We start from the raw sequence: 20,325 nt of genomic DNA, 5'->3' as shown, positions 1-20,325 counted from the left end.
GGGCCTCCACGCACACAAGACACTTCACCAGCTGCTCACTCATTTCGCCACACAATTCTCAGCAAGGGCTCTGCCTGCCCGACCAACGCAGCGCTTGCGTGAGCCCTGGTGCCCTACACAGATTTGCCACCAATGGCTACACGCACAGGGAAAGGCCCTGTCACATCTGCAGAGACAGAGGGTGGGGGCTCCTTGCACATCCCTGGTTAGCAGCAATGTCGTCAAGCTGAAAGGTTTGTTTCCCCACACACCAGAGAGGGACTAAAACAAACATCCCTGAAAACAAATACCCTCATCATACAGCCTTCATTCTGTGCTTGGGAGAGAGACAGCATCCCCAGGCACTGGCCCTGTGGCCAGAGAGGGACTCAGGCCTACAATTTGATATTTGGTAGGCATGCCAACGTAACTGGCACGTTTTCTTTCCCAGAATATGGGGAGAAAGAGTTGTTGTCTGTGCAACACTGCCTTTGTGGTTTCTGAATTCAAGCCTTTGGGTTTTGCAGACTCTTGGGGTTGTCCCACGTGTGTTTTCATGTTTCCAGCACACTTTCCACCAACCTCCCTACCGCTGCAAAGCCCCGCTATGGACAAGCTGCTTTCGTGTAACAGCTTCCCTACGAAAAGGGCCGGTCTTTTCAGAAGAGCACACAAATTTGTTCCCAGCTTTCTTCTTCCCTGCTTCTCACCCCAAACCGGCAGGGCACTGACTAGGAAACACCAAAGTCTATATGAGTGGTTGTGTTGCTTTTTCCTCACTCACAAGACACTTACACCAGAAATCCACTTGCTGAAAGCTCTTGGTCATGATCAAATCCCGTTTCCCTTTCAGTTTCTTGGGCTCCACCTCCATGGACTGCGGGTCAGGCCTTCCAGAGCTGGGGAGGGAACAACAGAAAGATGATGTTAACCTACCAAGACGTTGGGACTGCACACAGCGAGGAGGAGAGGCAATGGGGCCTGACCAACTCTCTTAGTCCCCACACCTACAGCAGAGAAATGCTTCGACTTGCCATCCCACCTGCCAAAAGCTGGTATGAGAGATGGCTTAAGGCTAAAGCCTACAGCAGGTAGTGGCTTCAGCCAAGCACCTCCACACATGGCACACACCTGACACGTCCCACACTGGGCAGAACAGTGGCAGACGGGACTCCCACCAGCAGACAGGCAGCGCCGCTCTGCTACGGCCTGGGAAACATGCTGCTCAAAGGCAAGGCATCACCCCCAACGCATGCCGGCACCGCAAGGCCTGATGCAAACTAGAATATGGAGCAGACACGTACCTATCACATGAGTAGCTGACCACCCCTGTCATACACCTCAAGGCAGACCTCACAAAGGAGGGTTTTAATAACTTTGAGAAGTTCAAGTATATCCCTTCAAAACCAACTTTAAGCTGCGGGGGAGGTGGAGGGAAGGGAGTTACGAGTACATTGGACTGAAGCTCAGCTGCATACCAAGGCTGTCCGTACTCCTGGTCCCGGCGCGGAGAGCAGGCCTCTGTTTTTATCGTCACCATCTCCCCTAAGGAAGCCTGGGTCTGGATCAAACAGTCTTTCAAGTTTTCACTCATGTTCTGAAAAAGAATGAAGGAAGGGAGGAGAAAAAATGAGCGGCCAGGAAATCACAACCTTCCTCCCCCAGGAACCACAGCCTTCCTCCCCCAGGCCAGGATGCAGCCAGAAGACCAGGCTCCCTCCTGGCACCAAGAACCACCATCCCATGATGGGGCACCTACGTGTGAATGTAGGTAGAAACCCCTTCCCGCGCTGGGGAGGAAAAAGCAGTTCAGTCTCAGGTCAAGTGAAGAGCGTGAGACACCACAGAGCAACCTAAGGCACGGGGAATCTGAAGTATGCTCCACAGTGCCCATTAAAGATGTTGCACGTGGAATTTAAGACGGATGGGTGGGATGTGTTATGGAAACACAGAGAACCACTACCTCAGAGCAGGTCTTTGGGGACAGAATGACAAGAAAGAGGAATGCAGGTCGTGACATGAACCAGGATCCGTTTACAAATATAACATATGCCAGTATCCATCTGAGAACAGGCTGTGTTGTACTACATCCCTGCAGATGGAGCTTTCCGTGTGCTCCAGATACCTCTGGCAAACGGGTAAGTGCCTACAGTGCCCTGCCAGACTCCACCAAAACTGCACAAGTCATGCTCTTGATCTTTCTGTCCCTTGCAACCACCAGAGCTGACCTACCACCACCCTTCTGGTACGCAAGCCGCTGTGGTGAAAATGCTTCTCTCTCAGCACAACGCAAGAGCTGGGAACCACTTAATCATGTCTAAGGACAGCAAGCTCCAAAACGATAACACTTCCCTCCTCCCCCCATCATGGGATGGTACTGAAGAGAAAATAATTGATAAGGCAAGTGATGATAATTCAGAACTGGTTTAATTAACATTAAGATTTTTGGAAGGGCCACTAAGCTTCAGGGCATCCCAGCTTGAGACAAGGAATAAAGCAGAGCACCGCTCATCTCTTCACTGCATTTATATTCCTCCAAGGCACACAAACTGGCTGCTCTCAGGCACCATACCTGATCGGACAGACTTCACAGCTGCTCCCCGCAAAGTCCCCTGTGATCTCCCTGTCCCTGTCTGCTGCCTGATGGCACGCTCTGCTATGCTGCATACTCGGAGGGGCCTCAGCAGCTGATCAGACCCCTTTTGTCAGGGGAGCTGGTGGAAGAGCCCGACCCCATCACGACTAGGTCTGGGCATCCCGAAATTTGTGTTCTGAGGCCACAAACCCCTGAAGCCAGGAATTTTTCTTATTCCACACATGCTTGTACAGGACTGAAAACCACGGAAGTCTGGTCTCTGCATTTGTGCCCTCTTCATAGCAAGAAGGAATGCTATTCCCAGCCTCGGTGGCTCCTCTCTGTGCCAGGTGACAAATGATTAATTTTTCCAGCCCAACCTCTCACATGCCAATGTGCAGCCTGAAAGACCTTTATCGAGCCTGTATCAAGGAAGCACTAGTTAATATTCATATAGTGCTCTGAAAGCAAGGCCTCAGCATAAGTACAACTAGATACATGCAAACACACGCACTTTCAAGCCTTTACAAGATGCCTAAAACAAGACACATTTTCTTTCAGAATTACCACAGCCAGTGAGAAGGAAAGCGATACTAAGGGCAAGGAGGGGCTCATTATTTTGGCAGGCTGAGCCCCTGGTCCACGCTCTCCGGAGTGAGAGGGAAGCTCTCCAGTCCTGTCCCCATGCACCAGACGGTGCTGCAGGCAGGGGCTACCTGCCCTTCCTAGAGGACAAGAAAAAATCTTTTCTGCAAAGTCTGCGGTAAAGCAGCTCAGGAGGGAAAAAGCGGCAGCTGGGGGAGGGGGAAAAAGTTAAAAACCAAGAAGAGGCAGGTGCTGCCCCCAGAACTGGTTAGCTGTGGGGGCTATGATGACACAGGAGAGGTGGGTGCTCACTGCGAGGCAGATGATCTCGGTCAGAAAACCCACCCATCTTGGAAGCCTGGCAGACAGGGCACCTGGAGTTAAAACACCCATGATCCCCAAGGCTTCAATAGGAAGAGATGCAGACATCTGTCTCTGAAAAGACAATGGCTCTTCCTTTCCCACTCTTCCCTCACGGAGACTCCTCCACTATGGAGCGGGAGAGACCCTGTGACGGCACAGTCTGACCCACGCTTCCTTCAGTGAACTGCTGGTTAAACTACAGTGTACCTCCAACAAGAGGGGAAAAAAAAAATAAAATCCAGTGTTTATTTTACACATAGAACTCCTCATTTTACTGTACAGCACTTTTTGCAGCCCTCCCCTCGCATGATCCTCCCTGAACTCCCTCCAACTCATCAGCAACATTCCTGTGCAGCACCGGCCACAGCACTCCCGCACTGACGGGAGTAGCACCTTGCACCGAGATAACACCCTCCCTGCCCCTGCTCAGGATTTCCATATGTGCGTCCAAGTACCTCATTTACTTTCTGGCCACGGTGCCCAGCTGGGGTTTTATGTTCAATGAACCACCATAAGAGCCCTAGATCCTGCAACAGCTCCCAGGCCACCACAGGCCTCCCGCCAGCCCTCCAACCTGCTCTGCGACAAGGTGCCTGCTTTTTAAGACATTCACACAACTCCTTGTTGTCTCACCCAGCATACATGCGATTACAACTCCACCAATAATAACTTGCCTCTTGTCTTTACTTGCGACTTGCCCAGACTTTGTGTTGCCCACAAACATAATCCAAATTAACTTTCTGTTTTCTTCCAGGACACTGACAAACTTAGAACCACAGAATCATTTAGGCTGGAAAATACCTTTAGAGTCCAACTGTAACTCTAACACTGCGAAGTCCACCACTAAACCATGTCCCTAAGTGCCACATCTACACATCTTTTAAATACCTCCAAGGCTGGTGACTCAACCACTTCCCTGGGCAGTCTCTTCCAATGCTTGATAACCTTTCAGTGAATATTTTTTTCCTAATATCCAATCTAAACCTCCCCTGGCACAACCTGAGGCTATTTCCCCTCGTCCTATCCCTTGTTACTTGGAAGAAGAGACTGACACCCACCTCTTGATTAGCATCAAGCCAAAAAACCAATTCCCAGCTGCCACTATTAGAAATACACTATGAGCAATGGCTCTCCTTTTCTTGTCACACTGTGACCTTTCATTTAGTCAGGTTTTCGTTTATTCACAGAATAGTTTGTGTTGGAAGGGACCTCTAAAGGTCACCTAGCCCACCCCCGCTGCAATGAGCAGGGACGTCTTCAACTAGATCAGGTTTCTCAGAGCCCCCTCCAGCCTGACCTTGAATGTTTCCAGGGAGGGGACATCTACCACCTCTCTGGGCAACCCATGCCAGTGTTTAACCACCCTCATCGTAAAAAATTTCTTCCTTAGATCTCGTTTGAATCTACCCTTTTTTTAGCTTAAAACCACTACCCCTTGCCCTATCGCAACAGGTCCTACTAAAAAGCCTGTCCCCAGCTTTCCTGTAGCCCCCTTTAAGTACTGGAAGGCCACTGTAAGGTCTCCCCGGAGCCTTCTCTTCCCCAGGCTGAACACCCCCAACTCTCTCAGCCTGCCCTCGTAGGAGAGGTGTTCCAGCCCCCTGATCATTTTTGTGGCTCTCCTCTGGACCCACTCCAGCAGTGTTAGACACATGGAAACATTACAGCTGCTTATTCCGATGACCTGTGGCACAATTTCAATGCATCAAACACGCAAAACATACCAACACTTCTACCTTTATCAAGCAAAATTATAACAGCAACAGAAAATCACACCATGTTAGAAAAATCTGTGCAGACTGATTATTACGATTAACAAACCCTTAAATTATGATCAATCCAATCCCTATCAGCTATTATATTACTTTACTGGAAGCCAACATCAGACTGCAGGTAGCTTAGTATTCTAGTTTGCCCAGATTAGTCTTGGTATTAGTTTACTTGTTTATGACTAACACACATTTTTTTTTCAGTCTAACTCACTATGTATACTTTTTTTAAAAGAAAAACTACATTAGCATTTATGGCCCCGAGAGTGCTGCTCAGCCATCCCTTTTAAAACCTCTGAGTGCAAGTTAGCCCTAGCAGCAAACTTAAAAATGTACTGCTGTAGTAGCTGCTGTTCAGTAATTTCCCAAGTCGGTACCATCACCTAGCTTTTCTGCCAGCTACAGGAAAGAAAGATTCAGTATTTCTCCAGTTCCAGGCATCAGGAGATGACTGTGATTTTAGGACTCTCTTAGCTTCTGATGTATTCAAAGTTGCTTTTAATTTTCCCTAATTTCACTGCCCATTAGTTTCTCTTTCTTGCCCTTTCTCCTTCCCCTTTAGTTCTCCACAACTAAAAGAGTCTAGTTCACATTCTGCACTTTTCACTCCCTCCACTTCATTGTTTTAGGGGATTTTTTTTGCAATTTTTATAGTTGTGTTTGTTCTAACACCTAAATATGAAGATCCTCTGAAGATTGCAGATGATGTGAAGCACTACGTAAGCAAGCATAAGCAGAGCAGGCTCCCTGGCTACTGCTGAAGGTATTCCCAGGGTGTACTTGGCCTCCCACGTGCACATCCCTCTGCCCATCGGGACAGTCAGTCCTCCCAATGTCAGCGTGCACGCAGCCTGATGCAGAGTCCTAGCAGCATGTCAGAGAACACAATCCCGAGGTGAGAGGGATGCTGTGAAGATCCAGGTGCTATTTGCAGACAACATCAAGTCCTTCAGACAACAAAGGCAGTCATGGTATGAGGCACAATGCCCAGGACACCAGTGTGACTGCTACAAATCCCAAGCAGCATCCTCTGGGTTCACAGGCAGTGCCACAAAACCTCTCCTGTTTTCTTTACAAAGGAAGCAAGGACCTGTCATGTTTCTGCATGACATGTGTTAACATCTCCAGTGGCCTTACCATGTTGCTCACAATCAGGGAAGTAGAAAACACGCGAACATCTGAGCTGTTAATCTCTAATGCAGGAAAAACCGTCCAAATGGGGTTAAGCATGAACGAACCTGTGAATTCCTGTCCTCAAGCATGTCGCCTTTATCACTGCCCCTCTTGTAGTTATTAGTTAACAGCCACAGACTCTTATCTGCATGGATCAGCCTCCAAAACAGAGCTTTAATTTTAAATTTTACTGGCATGTTTCCCAGATTGGGACATTCTTGCATGTGAAACAGCCATATAGGAATCTGTCCCCTCCTCAGCACACAGTTCCTTCACTCAGTGTCTCACTGATGGCCTTCTGGAGGTCATCCCCTCTTCTTTTAAGAAAGATCTTGCATAGCTTGTACCATGTTTTAAAGTGCAGGCCCATGGTGAAAGATGGACTTGAATTCATATGCTTTGTCTACAGTTGCATATTATTACCAGAAATAGTAATCTAGAACAGCCAGCTACTGATGAGCCAAGAAAGGGGAATAAAGCACAGCATTCAAGGCTCAGAGCTCCCCCTCAAACAGCCACGAAAGACCCAGGCTGACTGTTTTCCCGGAGGTGAATTCACTTACCAAGATCCTCAGCCATACCAACCAATTCAGGTCACTTTATGAAGTACCAGCTGGGTACGCAGCTCACACTCACAGCCAATGCAAACACCGAGAGATCCCACAAAATAAGAGGGAGAACCAGTTCGCTCAGAGGAGGACCGCTGTCCACAGACAGACACTAACCCCATGCTCCACCAGGAAAATTGCTTTTGCCTTGACAGTTGCCACAAGCGCTGGCTTAACTTTCCCCCCTGAAGTACAACATTCCTGTGGGGGAAGCTGTCCTGCAACCAGCCGTGTAGTAGAGCAGCGTCCCGGCACGGTGAAGGCTGGTGGCAGGGCAAGACCCAACGACCTGCCTCCCAGCTTGATGCAAGGCCAAGGCTCTTCGCCGACAGCCGTGGAGCAGGGCTGAACACAGCCTGTGCAGCTGGAGACAAGCTGGAGCAGTCACCAATTCAAACTTAATCAGTGAAAATTATAGGGCATGGATGATGTAGGATTTGAGCACCATGGGCTGCGACTAGGACTTGTTTAAATCATTGCCAATTACTCCACTAGAGTTGGTAGCCATAAATTCACCATGAGAGCATTTTCTTTGAGTTTCAAATTCTGATAACACTGAAGAAGGTTAGGAGTATGAGGAAGATACCTGGAAGCACCACCAGTTTTGCTGCAGCTTTCTGAAGAAGCTTGGAGAGCAAGCTTCAAAACCATGAGACTTAAACCCATTTTACAGCAGGGAGGGCTGAGAGTTCCCAGTGGTTTCAATGACTTGCTCAAGACCAGCAACTGACACAACAAACAGCATCAGGGTGCCACAACACCAAGTTCCCAGTGTCATCCCGACTGCAGATAGGCTGGGGACAGGGAAATTCCCGTTTGCCAATCTGGAATTCCTCCTGTCATTTCAAGTGGATGCGAGATGAGTTCACACTTTCACTTTTACATGGTTCACTGGCAAAACATGTCATCAAAACCTGCCATGATCTACCTCATGACAGATGCATTGCAGAGAGGGAAGAAGGAGAAGAACCCCTGAACTAGTCTTAACTTTCTCTTATGGTGGCTTCTAGTGAAGGTGGAAAATGCTGCTGAGTTTACAGGATTTGACACAAAATTCTGTATTATGGTCAGTTGGGAGCATTTGCCCTTTGCTGATCTCAGAGTAGGAAGCTAATGTCATGGATCAGCACAAGCCTCTGTAAACCGGGTATTATTTGGTGCATCTTCTCTACGTTAAGTGCTGAGTAAGGACTCAACACAGGGGGATGCTGACAATGTAAAGCTCCCATGCAGCCTCCAAGCCTCAGAAACAGTGCGGCATGCCATGGAGCCAAGGCAGCTACTTACTGCAGCTGAAAGAATACGTAAGTAACTTGCATTTTTAAAATATATTAAAAATAATTCCCTTAAACTGAAAAAGTCTCATTTTTGCTGTATTCGGCTGCCTGCATTGATCTCACAGATTCACAGTTTAAGGGTAGGAAGGAGAATTAGGTCAACCTGACTGATCCTTGTACATCACAAGCCCTTACCTTTAGCCTACAAACAGGACAAAATCTCCATCCAAGCCTAACAAGGGGAATAGAAGCCTACACTTCATCAGAATTTCACTTCAATTGTTAATCCCCACCACGGACAAGCTATATGTCAGTCTGTCTAGTTCTGGGCACCAGTCAGCAGTTCTGCAACCCAGTGGGAGAGGCTGAAATACCTGGCATGTTGGGACGGTGCTTTGAGCACATGGAAAGAATTGCTTCCCAGGTTAATGGCTGTAACAAACCTCACCATCTTTGGTCAGGACTGCCAGTGGCACTTCTTTCCCTTTGGCTTCTTCAACATAAATACATACCTACACTTATAAAGTTAAAACAAACAGACACAAAACCCAGTAGTAAACCAAGATGCTATTCCACCAACATTTTTCTCCCCAAGGACAGAATAAGGGTACAATCAAGTGGCAGATGTAAGCCCTGTTCCTTAAGGCCCTACTGAAAGGTGTTTGGATAGCAATAGTGATAAGCACTGAATAAAAACTCACACATAGCAGAGTCCTGGATATGTAAGCAGTATCTTCTTAGTTTTCCAACAATTTTCATCATTCTTCTGTGTAACTCTCATAATTTTCTCTACATTACTTTCAAGATGCCGGCACCAGAAAGCCACGCTGATGTAGGACCGAGTCTGAAGTAAATATAAGGGTTACAGGCATAAAACTACCTCCTCACCCTGATTCATTACCTCCTTGTTTGCGTGTCCAAAACTGTGGTTGTCTTTTCCAGCTAGGACCTGGCACAGAAACCTCCCTGGAGCCGCCTGCCCAGTCCGATCCCCACGTTCTCACCCAGGACTGCTGGGGACACAGTTCCCCTTCGCAGATCACGTTCGGGACATGCCTTTCCAGGTTCATAACTCTCCACTTGTCTGCATGAAGATGATTTTGTTTCAATGGCTCCATCTACCAAGCTGCATTACTCCGTCCTGTCCCTACCAATAGCTACAATTCACCAAATTTGTTTCACCTACACATTTTGCCAGTGTTGAGTCATGCTTTCTTCTGCATCACTGAGTAAGTGTCAGGCAGAATTGGCTTCTCCTTTCCCCTCATTTCAAGGGAAGGGTCATCAAGTTTACTTCTTTGAAAACACAGTCTCCACATATCATGTTGCAGAGACTCTTCTGTAAAATGATCAAGCTCTATCTTAAAATAGCTGAATTATTTGCTCCCCTCGTCTAAGGCAGCAATGCCAGAGCCTTGATCTTTTGATGCTGAAAAACCATTTTCTACGTTCATCTTGAAGTTAATCCACAAACAGTTGATTTATTAGTGTGCTAATACTGTCCTTTAGCTTAGAGTATCCTTCATCCTCCTTACTGTTTATACTGCCACTTCAGTTTATTTATTGGACGCTGACTCTCTATCAATCACTACCTTCACTTCCTAAGCCACTCGTATTTTATTGATATTCTTTGGCATCAGATATTAATTGGGTTCTCATGCACTGAGTTAACTGCCTTATATATCACATCTACAGATCTTTCTTTAAACCAACGGTAAACTTCTCAAAGAACAAAATCAGACCTGTTTGAGTACAAAGACATTTTCCATAACATCAAATTTCAAGCATGAATTACTTTCTGTTTACCCAGGATTGGTGTCATGCTACCCGACCCGTCACTTTCGGGGCCATCCACTTGGCCATTTTCAGAACCATCCCAACACAATCATTCTTCCAGTCTCCTGGATTTGCTGTAATCCACCAAGACTGATTAAAAATGAACATCAGCAAGCTAGAGACTCCTCACATTTATGCAGTACTCACTTTGTTTCAAGGGAATGTGCTTTTTCCTAAGCGCAGCTGCCAGCAAAACTTTGCTTACCCACAAGACTCACGCTGTGCAACTCTTATGTGGGTCCCTGGATCCCTACTTATAGGGCTTAGCTTTCAGATAATCAACTTACCCTTTCCTTGCTGCTAGCCCAAATGGCAATCAACAAAGGGAAGTTATGTTTGGGTCTGAAAAAGTTAAGTTTTTCATCACGCAGATGCTTTTATAGAAAGCAGAGATGTGAATTTACTGCCCAAATGACCTTCTACTCTCACCCGTGGACAGAAAAAAAGGCTGGAGTGAGAAAGCACTTGGTAGGCACGCAGCAGGCTGGGCCAACACAGCACTCCTGCTCTTCTGCTGTGCTGGGAGAGTGAAAAGACAGCGGAGTGCCTTTAATGTTTTATAAAGCACGCGCAGGAAATTCAAGACGCCCCGGCCGGGCCCTGCCGGCCTTGCCGTGCGCCTGGGACCCTGCCACATAGCACTCAGCACCCGCCGGCCGCCCGCCGCCAGTGTCACCCGGCCGCCCACCACCAGCTCACCCGCGCCCAGAGGACCCCTGCGCTTGTGCAGGCTGGCCGGCCTAGAAATGTCTGTGGGCGAGCAACACCAGTGATTCACATATTCGAACACTGACGGAGGTAAAAAGGGAAAGGGAAAGGAAGGCGTGGGGGTGGGCAGGAAGCAAACCCCAGACACTACTTTCTAAATAGCAGATGTGGCTATTCTGGCTAGCAAACTTCCACTTTAATTTCTAACCCACAGAGATGGGAAATGATTCATGAAAAATCAACAGGATAAAATTAGCTGGAAGGCAGAGAGATAATTCATGCAACCCAACCGTCATGGGCTGAAGTGCCAGCTCTACCAGCACTGCCTGGCATTTCAGCCTCCGGTGCCCTTCAGTGACTGGCACCTGGCCAGCAATGAGCTCCACATATATTTCCTTAGTGTCTAAAGTAGCCCCTCTGGAGAACACATCCATCTTTTAACAAGACAGCCTTTCACTCAACACTTTTCTAGAAGTTCCAGCTTTTTCTTTTTTTTTTTTTTTTTTAAAAAAAAAAAGATTACCTGCAGTACTCTGTCTTTTTTCTTCTACTGGTGAATTTTTAGTGGTGTTAGAGAGCAGGACGGATGGACTGCCAGGCCAGACAGGCTTGCATACACATCTGTAAGCCATGGCCAAGCTATGCATGAAATTCAAACTGCCCCACTGAGTCAGAAAGTTCGGTGCATTTCACCAAAGCACCCTTTTCCTGCACAAAGCCATCACCACACTCAACAGTGACAACCAAGTGCTGGTCTGCCTTTATACAGACTGGTGTTTTTTTCTAAGACTGCCCTTAAATTCTGCCACATAAAAAGCCTGAATGACAAGACATAGTTTCACCCTTCATACAACCACGACAGGAAGTTTCTTGAGCAGACAGCATTACTTAGAAATCGCAACCCAAAGCTTATCCCAAAGGCAGATGAAAAACCCCCACCCCTCCACAAGACATCCAGACTTCCAGTAGGCACCTGGCTATTGAGCAATGCCCCTTCCCACCACCCAACTCAAAAGCTTCAGGAATCAAACATCAAATTGTGAAGCCTCTGCAGCACCAACACCTCTAGACAGGCAGTCTCAGCTTCAGGGGGATCCCCATTCAATTGGGACTTGTGGGTACTGATGCAAAATAAAGGTAAAATTCTGCTTTGGTACCATTTGTCTAGTTGGTGCCTGTTCATTTCTGTTGAAGGTTGTTACGTGACGGTTCCTCTATGTCCGTTACAGTGGTTTCACGACATGGCAAGCGGCTCCTTTCTTTTTACTTGTTCAGTAAAAAAGGGAAAGAATATTTTGGGGGAAAACGAGAAGGTAGGGGCAAATCACATTTTCATTTGTTCCTAAAATTCTAACAAACTAGCTCAGCCCTTTAAAACCACTAACGAACACACCAGGCAGAACGAGAACAAATCAACTGTTCCACAAAATGCAGAGGAAGCAAAAGCAAGAGCCATATTTATTTCTCCTCATTTGTACCCTCTTGCAGGCCATTAGGGAGATAAGATCTCACCGTACAACAGACATTATTCAGGGCTGGTAAATCTGTCTACAGGTTAGGGGCTCGTGTTACACCACTTGGATGAGTACTGGCTGAGCATGGGTCACACCGACCCCCTCTTCCTTGGGGCAGGCAGCAGTCCAGATACTCCCAGTGTCAGATCTGCCAAGAAATCAGATATCCGTGTGCTGAATTCACCACTACCACCATTTGATCTGTACATTCCCTTCCATTCGGAGCAAGGGGTGTTGAGACCCTCTAAATCCTAACCCAGCTAACTACAAAAAAATTTCCAGCAGGGGCCAAGCAGTTCTGATCCATTCCTTTAACCCCCGCCCCTCAAGTGCATCTTCTACATAAAGGTATTGGGTTGCACAGAAATACCTGGTCCTCTACACTATGGACATTTTTAAAATGCTGATTAGCAGAAGCATGGAAAGAGCCCAAGAACTCATTCAATTCCAGTCCAAAAAGAAGAGGGAGCACGTCACACTGACTTCACGTATGCAGGTCACTGAGGGACTACAAAAGTTCACTGACCACCCCAAGATATTTCAGAAACAGTATTGCAACACCTGACTACAGAATGACACCTGGTTAAAAAACCCCCAACCAAGCACCAGTGAAGTCCATCAGACCTAAGGAGGATACCTTAGCATCTGATTTAGTTGGTGCTAGCTCTCAACACGTCCAGGAGACGCAGGAAGTGGATCCACCTTTCTGGAGGTACTGCCATTGCAACAGCAATGCAGCATAAGCTGGTGGGACTCTGCACTGAGGGTCGGGTACCGCTGCACCCATCCAGCGGTCCTTCACTACATGATTTAGGAAAGACTTCTCAAGGAACAAAGCAACTTATACACACACCATATATAACAAAGTTCTCTTCCCAATCATGAAGGGAATAGAAATTCGGTAATTAAAAAGCTTCTGTTCTTCAAAGCTGATTGATCTCATTTGAGCTCTGAATGTCTAGGTGTGTACACATGACAAGTCTAGAATGTATTTTATTGTTCAGAAAAGTATGTTCATGTGTCATCAGTATTGATTTTTTCTTCAGTCAGTTTCCAAGCATTTTCATTAATTTCCTCTGAAAAGATAAAAGGACTGGACTCTGCAAACTGTGGTGTATTTAACATCCACATTAGCCTTTCCAAGCAAAAGGTCTCCAATTTAAAGAAAGCAGCAGACCACATGAAGTATGCCAGCAGCCTCTGAACAAAAGAAATTAAAAAAAACCACAACAGCAAAACCTGCTGATATACACAGACATGAGGAAGTCAAGGTTTATCCGAATGAAAGGTGTAAAGAGGAACATGCTAGGAGTGAAAAGGTAATCTCAAACAAACTTACGACATTGTTCAAGGAAGATGCTATGTACACTTAGTCTGCTCAGTTGTTTGAGTCTGCAGTTGAAGGACCACATTGAACTCCACTCAGCATATTATGATACAGTTTATACGATACATTTTCAAAATAAAGCTTCATTGTACTGAAAAGGAATGTACTGGACAATATTTCATGTTGGTTATCAGCTTGGAAACAGCTGATGTCCCTGACCAACATCAACACTCTGAGAGGGTGTTTGCAGGGGGCCACAGGAGCTGCGTGCCCACGGCGCCCTGATCCACGCTCAGGAGCCTGAAGCCAGCACTCCCCAGCATACAGGGAGTGTATTTGGGGACCAGCAAAGGATGCTCAGTGCATTGGCTCCACGCCGTGCAAGGCAGGAGCACCGCCAGCTCTCAGGGGTAGCAAATTAAAGCAATTCTAAAGCTGCTACATGAGATAATCCCCCACATCACCTAGAATCATAGAATGGTTTGGGTTGGAAGGGACCTTAAAGATCATCTAGTTCCACCCCCCTGCCCCAGGCAGGGACACCTTCCACTAGCCCAGGCTGCCCAAAGCCCCGTCCAACCTGGCCTTGAACGCTTCCAGGGAAGGGGCAGCCACAGCTTCTCTGGGCAACCTGTGCCAGTGTCTCACCACTCTCACAGGGAAAAATTTCTTCCTCAGATCTAATCTAAATCTACCCTCTTCTTACCCGCCCTGCACTTTCACCACTCTGTCCTCATACATCACCTCTGGTACCCACAGTCAAGCTTCCACCGGCAAAAGCCAGTCCCCAGCTGCCAGCAGCACAGGCAACCCAGCTGAGCTGCCAGCAGCGCTGGCCCTGGCAGGGCTTGACAGTGACACTGACTTCGGAACATCAGTCCCTCCTCCCGTACAAGTCACTACAGTCAAAGTAAAACTAGCCTTCCTGAAAAGCCAAAGCCTAAAGAGGAGAGAAGAAGGGGGCCAGAGAAACTAAGCCATTTATCAGAGCATGCTCAAATTGTACGACTTTGCTTACAGTACCCTTCTGATGGGCCCCTTATTGATGGCTGTCCATGACCGAGGGACTGCACTTGAAACAGTCTTCTGCAGTACGCATTACCGATCTCTCTCTGGAGGCTGCCAGTTTCTTCAGCTTAAATCTTAAATTATATATATAATGTTTTTACCTTCTGACTGCAGAGCCTGAAATGCCAGAGTGCTGCCTCCCTGCCTTGCAGAAAGAGGAGGTCTTTGAACAACAGCTCTCAAGGATATGAGCTACCCTGCTTGCACGAACAGACCAGTGACCAGGAAGCACAACAGCAAAGCTTTAAGTGTCAATAATTTTAATTGCGTGACTGTCTCTCAGCAGAAGCATAGGTTCTTGCAACTGTGTGTAGTCTAGGATGGAAGGAAGAAAGAACGCCAGTGTTAGTACCACCTTCACTGACTCTAGCTAAAGTTCGAAGCCTATATGGTCAGGACAGTGACTAGACCTCTAAAAACCCACATCATAAATGTGATTCTAGATGTCAAGTCAAAATTTATCCCCTTCACCTCTGCTTTTCTTCCTCCTCGCTCTCAATCCTCCGGGTCTTTTCCATTAGTAATGTAGTGCCTATCATGTGGTGGGCTTTTTAAAGAAAAACTTCTCTAATGCTCGTGTTGCCCTCCTCACCATGTTTCTTCCCCATCTACCTTGGCTGCTCCCACCTCCCAGCCACGGGACTGCTCTGTGTTTTCTATCGCCCTTTGTTTGGCTTCTTTTACCTGCAAACTTCCTCCCTATCCAAAGCACTTTTCCCTCACCTTCTTTCTGAAGACACCATGCAGGGCAACATGAACCTGTCTCTCACCTTGTCCTCTCTGCTTTTTCTTCGGGAGGTTGGACTTACTACTGGAATCCACTTGCATGGGCAAGTTTAACTAGCAGGGATTCCTGAAAAGCAACATTTCACGATGCAGCTTTAGAAGGACCATTGCTTTAGAAGCTTTATTTAAAAACACCTTCAGCAGCAGAGAAGAGGTCACAGGGAGAACAGAAAAGCCTGTGAAATTAAAGCCTTCTTTACTCCACTCCTGCAAGGGAGGTCAGTGCAAGAGGAGGCACTAAAACTGTCTGCGGCTGCACAGGAGCTCTAGGCCAAGAAACTTCACCCTCTACCACAGAGCTTCAGGCAGGAGCACCATACAGAAGCGCCTGCAATGAAATACGCCACAAGCGTGACAACAAGGGGTGAGATGCGGAGCAGCAAAGCTAGCATCCCGCGCAGGCCGGCAGGAAATCTGCCACTTGCTCTGTGCCAGAGGATGCTGCGCATGCTGACCCCCCTTCAGCGGCTGTGCCTGTGCCCCAAACAGCTCTCAGCCCTGGGGTCCCAAAGACCTGTGCTCGGGTGAGGGCCCTGACCGGAGAACTCAACGCTGGTGTGAGAAGACACGTCAAGCGTACCCAGATGCGTGTCCAGCTGACTCCAGATTTCTTAAAATGCCAGAAAGCAGCAATCCAAACTGAGGAATAAAAGCCATGTTTGCTTGTTTTGGCTTAGGAAAAGCGGTTGTTCATAGGTCTGGGATACACATGTTCCCAACGCAAAGGAGGCATCAAAAGTTTCCACCTGCGCTCACACCACTGGGAACAGGAGTCCTCACTTCTTACAGCTACCCGGCCTTGTATCTTTAGATCAAGTTTTAGCACCTTATTTCTTCTTCTGGAGGTCCCCCAGTTAATCTCCAGTATTATTATCTGATTGTCAAACAAAAAAAACCCAAACCATTTTGTCTTTGGGACTTATGTTTAGTTTCTCCATGCAAATTTTCACACACATGCCAACAACAGCAGATAGGCAATAATGTCATGAATATTAGGCAGTATTTTAAGAGTTCTGGAAATAGCTAGTAGTGCTTACAGACAAACCAGCAAGAGGGAGGCTCTGTTAACAGCAACTTTAAGAACAAAGAGATAGGTAAAAGCACATTCTTCTCTTGCATAAATGAACACAGGGGGAAAAAAAACTCAGAAAGACACAGCTTTGCTTGGGAATTAACCAGCATGAGACAGAAGTTATGAAAGGAAAAAAAGAATATTAAAAAAAAAACCTAGAAGGATAAAGTGTACAAGGTACTCTATATAAAAAGACCAGAGACCACTCTTGCCTGGGCTTGTCGTTTTTCTCCTCAATATACATACTTTACTGTGATTCCTGACTCAGGGTGGCAACTTCCACTCACCGCAATGCTCGTGGCCCCCTGATTGCAAAGCCAGCCTGCTGCAGCGGAGGAGCCCTCCCGCTTCGGGCTCCTCTTGCACTGCTCATGGACACAACCTTACCCCCCTCCTACTCATTTCGAGCAGGTCCACCACTTTCCAGAAAGGAATACGAGCAAAGAAGCTGCCCACACCCCATCCCAGTAAGATCGACCTTGCCTCAGTACATCAAAAATAAGGTTTCGGACAAGTCCTTCCTTTTGTCCTTATTATTTAAAATCAGGTATCACCCTCATAATAATCCTCCCCCTTAAATTGTCAGAAAAGCACGAGTAACTGCTACCAGTGACCAGTAAGGCTCACAATGAGAGAGTCCCCCCAAAACTGGTCCAGAAAGCACCATGCTTCACGCATGGTCCACAAAGATGCTAGAGGAGCAACAAGCCTCTCTCCCGACACCAGCAAGCTCCGCAGCAAAGCCAGCCCTGAGCCGGGAGCTGCGGGACCTCCCTCACGCCCCACGGACAGTCAGAACCAGCAGCAGCTTTTGACACGACTCCCAGGCAGGAGGGAACAGTGGCTTCTTCTAATCCTGCTACTCCACACCGCAGTGGGATTGGTCAACTCAGCATCTAGCCAAGAGCCAGGGCAACCTTCAGCATTGCCTGTGGCTACCTCAGATGCTCCCAGGTGAGCGGAGGCAGCTAACCAGACTTTCCTTTGCTAACACAGTCCTTCCGCTGGCCACACCAACAGTCCCGACGCTCGAACTCTTTGCAGGCCGCACGTGATTCAAGAGCCCCACGCTGCTCAGCTCTGTGGCTAAACTATTATTCTTAGAGCAGAAGCACCTTTGGTCAAAGCACCCCTTGCAAGCAGCAAACGCGCATCATCTGAATACTTTCGTTTCCGATCGCAGCTTGCACTTGAAACCAAAAACTGCGCCGTACTCATCAGGGATGCACGTCTATACACAACACATTAGAAAGCTGAAAGAGTCATTTCCCTTTCCACTTTCACTGCTTCTGTCTTGGTGACTGCCCAAATAGAAATTTAGGGGACACGAAGCCCAACCCTGGCAGCGCTCCACTGCTCTCACGGGGAGTCACACCTTGTCGGCAGAACCAGACCCAGGCTGCTGCCGCGTATTTGGGGCTGGGGCTCCTTTGCTGCTCAACAAAATGCCACGCGCACCTGCAGTGCTGGAAAACAGCCCTTTCTTACGGTCAGGTCGGTAATTTTTTTTTTTTTAAGCTGGTTCTGCCAGTTCTCCTCCCATTAATGAGAAGCATTAATCACTGGGAATGAAGAGGAAGCAACACCAAGCCAACAGTTTTGCCCATGGGCCAGGTGTTTTTGTTTTTTTTTTTTTTTCCCCAGGGATCTGAAATGGGACGCTGGCAGCATCTTCCTTTTCCCTTTGGAATACGCCAAGGGATAGAGGACCTGGGTTTAAAAAATATTATATATATATATATAAATCATGGTGTTGTGCAGCAAAGAAGCCAGAAAGATTCAATAACTTAAAAGAGAGGGGGAAAAGGCCGAAAAAATATGCGTTTGGTGAAGTTTCTCCACACGAGTCAACGAAGTGGCCTGGCTAAGGCGTGCAAGGGCAACTCTTTCCGTCGCAACTCTGCAACGGGAGATGTTGCGGGCATGATGTCTGCGGGCTCGATGCAGATACCGGCAGGGTTCCCGCCGCTCCGGGCTTCGCCGCGGGAAGCCCGGAGCGACGGGAATACCGCGACGAAGCCGCTCGGCCCCGCCAAAACAACCGCCGGTGCAACATCCCGGCGGGCTCCCGGCGCCGCCGCCGTCACCCGCGGGGAGCGCCCCGCGTGGCCCCGCCCCACCGCGCGTTCCAATGTGGCGCGCGCCCGCCCGCCTCCGCCGCCCATTGGCCGCCGGCCGCGTCAGTCACCGGCCCCGTCTAACGGCCGTGGGGAAGGAAAGGGCGGGAGGAGGGGAAGGAGTGGGAGGGGGGGGACGATGAGGGGAAGGGCGGGAGGGGAGCGGCCGGGCCGGGCCGGGCCGGGCCCAGCGCCGCCCGCCCCGTAGGGGAAAGCGGAGGCGAGGGGGGGCTACCTGTGCCCGCTGCGGGCACCCCTCCGCCGGGCACCCTTCACCCGGACACCCCCTTCCCCCGCGCCGGAGCTTGGCCGGGTCTCCCCCCCCCCCCCCTCCGCCCAGCGCTCCGCAGCCATTTTCGTGGCCACCTTGGCTACCAGCGGGGCTGACTCACCTCGGCGCTGCGGGCGCGGGGGGCCCGCCTCGGCGTCGGGGGGCCCACTCCGCCCGGGGAGATGGGGAGGGGAGGGGAAGGGGAGGGGGGGGAGAGCCCGGCTGGCTGCGCCCTCCCTCCCCGCCGGCCCCGCTGGCTAGTCCCAGGCGAGGACGGGTCCCGGGGCCGGGCCGGGCTCGGCGGAGGCGGCGGCGGCGGCTCCCTCCCTCCCGGCCGTGACCACCATCTTATTAGCACAGGAAATGACATGGAGAACGGAAGAGAGGGGCGTTCGGGGGCCGAGCCCGGGGACCCCCCGAACCGGGGGGAGGCGCCGCCGGCCCGCCCGGCCCGGCCCGGCCCGGCCCGCCAGGGCTCTCCCGGGGCCGCGGCGCTCCCGCCTTCCCTCCAAATACCCGAGGTGGAGCGCGAGAGAGAGAGGGGAGGGGGAGGGAAAAAATAATAAAAAAACAAACCCAAAAAGCCGCACAAAGCAGGGAAAAAAAAAAAAAAAAGCCGAGCAAACCCAAACCGTCCCCGGTTCCCACCTCCTGCTCCGGAGCCGGCGAGTTCCGCGCGGAGCCGGCGGCGATCTGCGCCCGCGGTCGGCCGGGGGCTCGGGGGGGCTCTTAAGGACAAAAACCGTCCGGGCGGCACTCGGGGGGAGCCGCCGGCCGAGGGGGCCCGGCCCGGCCCGGCGGAGCCACTGGGCTCCCCCCGCCCCACACACACACACACACCCCGCGGCCACCACCTGCCGCCGCTCGGCGACCGCGGAACGGGACCGAGCCGCCCGCCCGCCCGCGCCCTCGGGGCCGCCCGCCGCTGGGCGACGGCGGTGAGACGCGCCCCCCCCCGCCTCCAACCCCCCCCGGGGCCGTGTCGCGGGGCTCGAGCCTCCGCCGGCCGGGGCACGAGTCCGAGTAGCCCCGGGCGAGGGCCGCTGGCCCCCGCCGGTGCGCGCCTCTGGTCGCCCGTCTGGAGGCTCATGGCCTTCTGCGAGCAAAAAGAGAAATGCGAAGGCGCGGTGTCTCCCCGATGCTCGGAGCTCGGTAGTATTTCAAATTACACCTCCCCCCCCCCCCCCCTCCCCCCCCAAAAAAAAGCAACCCACCCAACAGCAACAACAACCAACAAACCCTACCCTCGAGCGCTGTGCAGAAATTACGGGCAACACGACGGATGACAAAACGTAGG

At 49.7% G+C, this 20,325-nt stretch overlaps 1 protein-coding gene across 5 annotated transcripts in view; it reads right to left on the bottom strand.

Moving 5' to 3' along the window:
- The window catches only part of PRDM11 (PR/SET domain 11), a 51,459-nt gene extending 31,540 nt beyond the window's left edge, over positions 1 to 19,919 (bottom strand). For 4 of the 5 annotated variants that reach the window (XM_074809767.1, XM_074809769.1, XM_074809770.1 and 1 more), the window contains exons 1-3: positions 19,150 to 19,919; positions 1,458 to 1,576; positions 775 to 878 (exon numbers count right to left, since the gene is read on the bottom strand). In XM_074809767.1, coding sequence (XP_074665868.1) covers positions 775 to 878; positions 1,458 to 1,576; positions 19,150 to 19,398 — 472 coding nt within the window. In that variant the 5' untranslated portion in view covers positions 19,399 to 19,919. The remainder of the gene's footprint in view (positions 1 to 774; positions 879 to 1,457; positions 1,577 to 19,149) is intronic. The other variant, XM_074809768.1, reaches the window with a different exon arrangement.
- Positions 19,920 to 20,325: the final 406 nt, after the last annotated feature.

This window comes from Strix aluco, chromosome 31 (assembly GCF_031877795.1).
Source record: "Strix aluco isolate bStrAlu1 chromosome 31, bStrAlu1.hap1, whole genome shotgun sequence".
NCBI lineage: Eukaryota > Metazoa > Chordata > Aves > Strigiformes > Strigidae > Strix > Strix aluco.
Note: the sequence above shows the minus strand (reverse complement) of the source record. Positions and strands in the feature narration are given on the sequence as shown.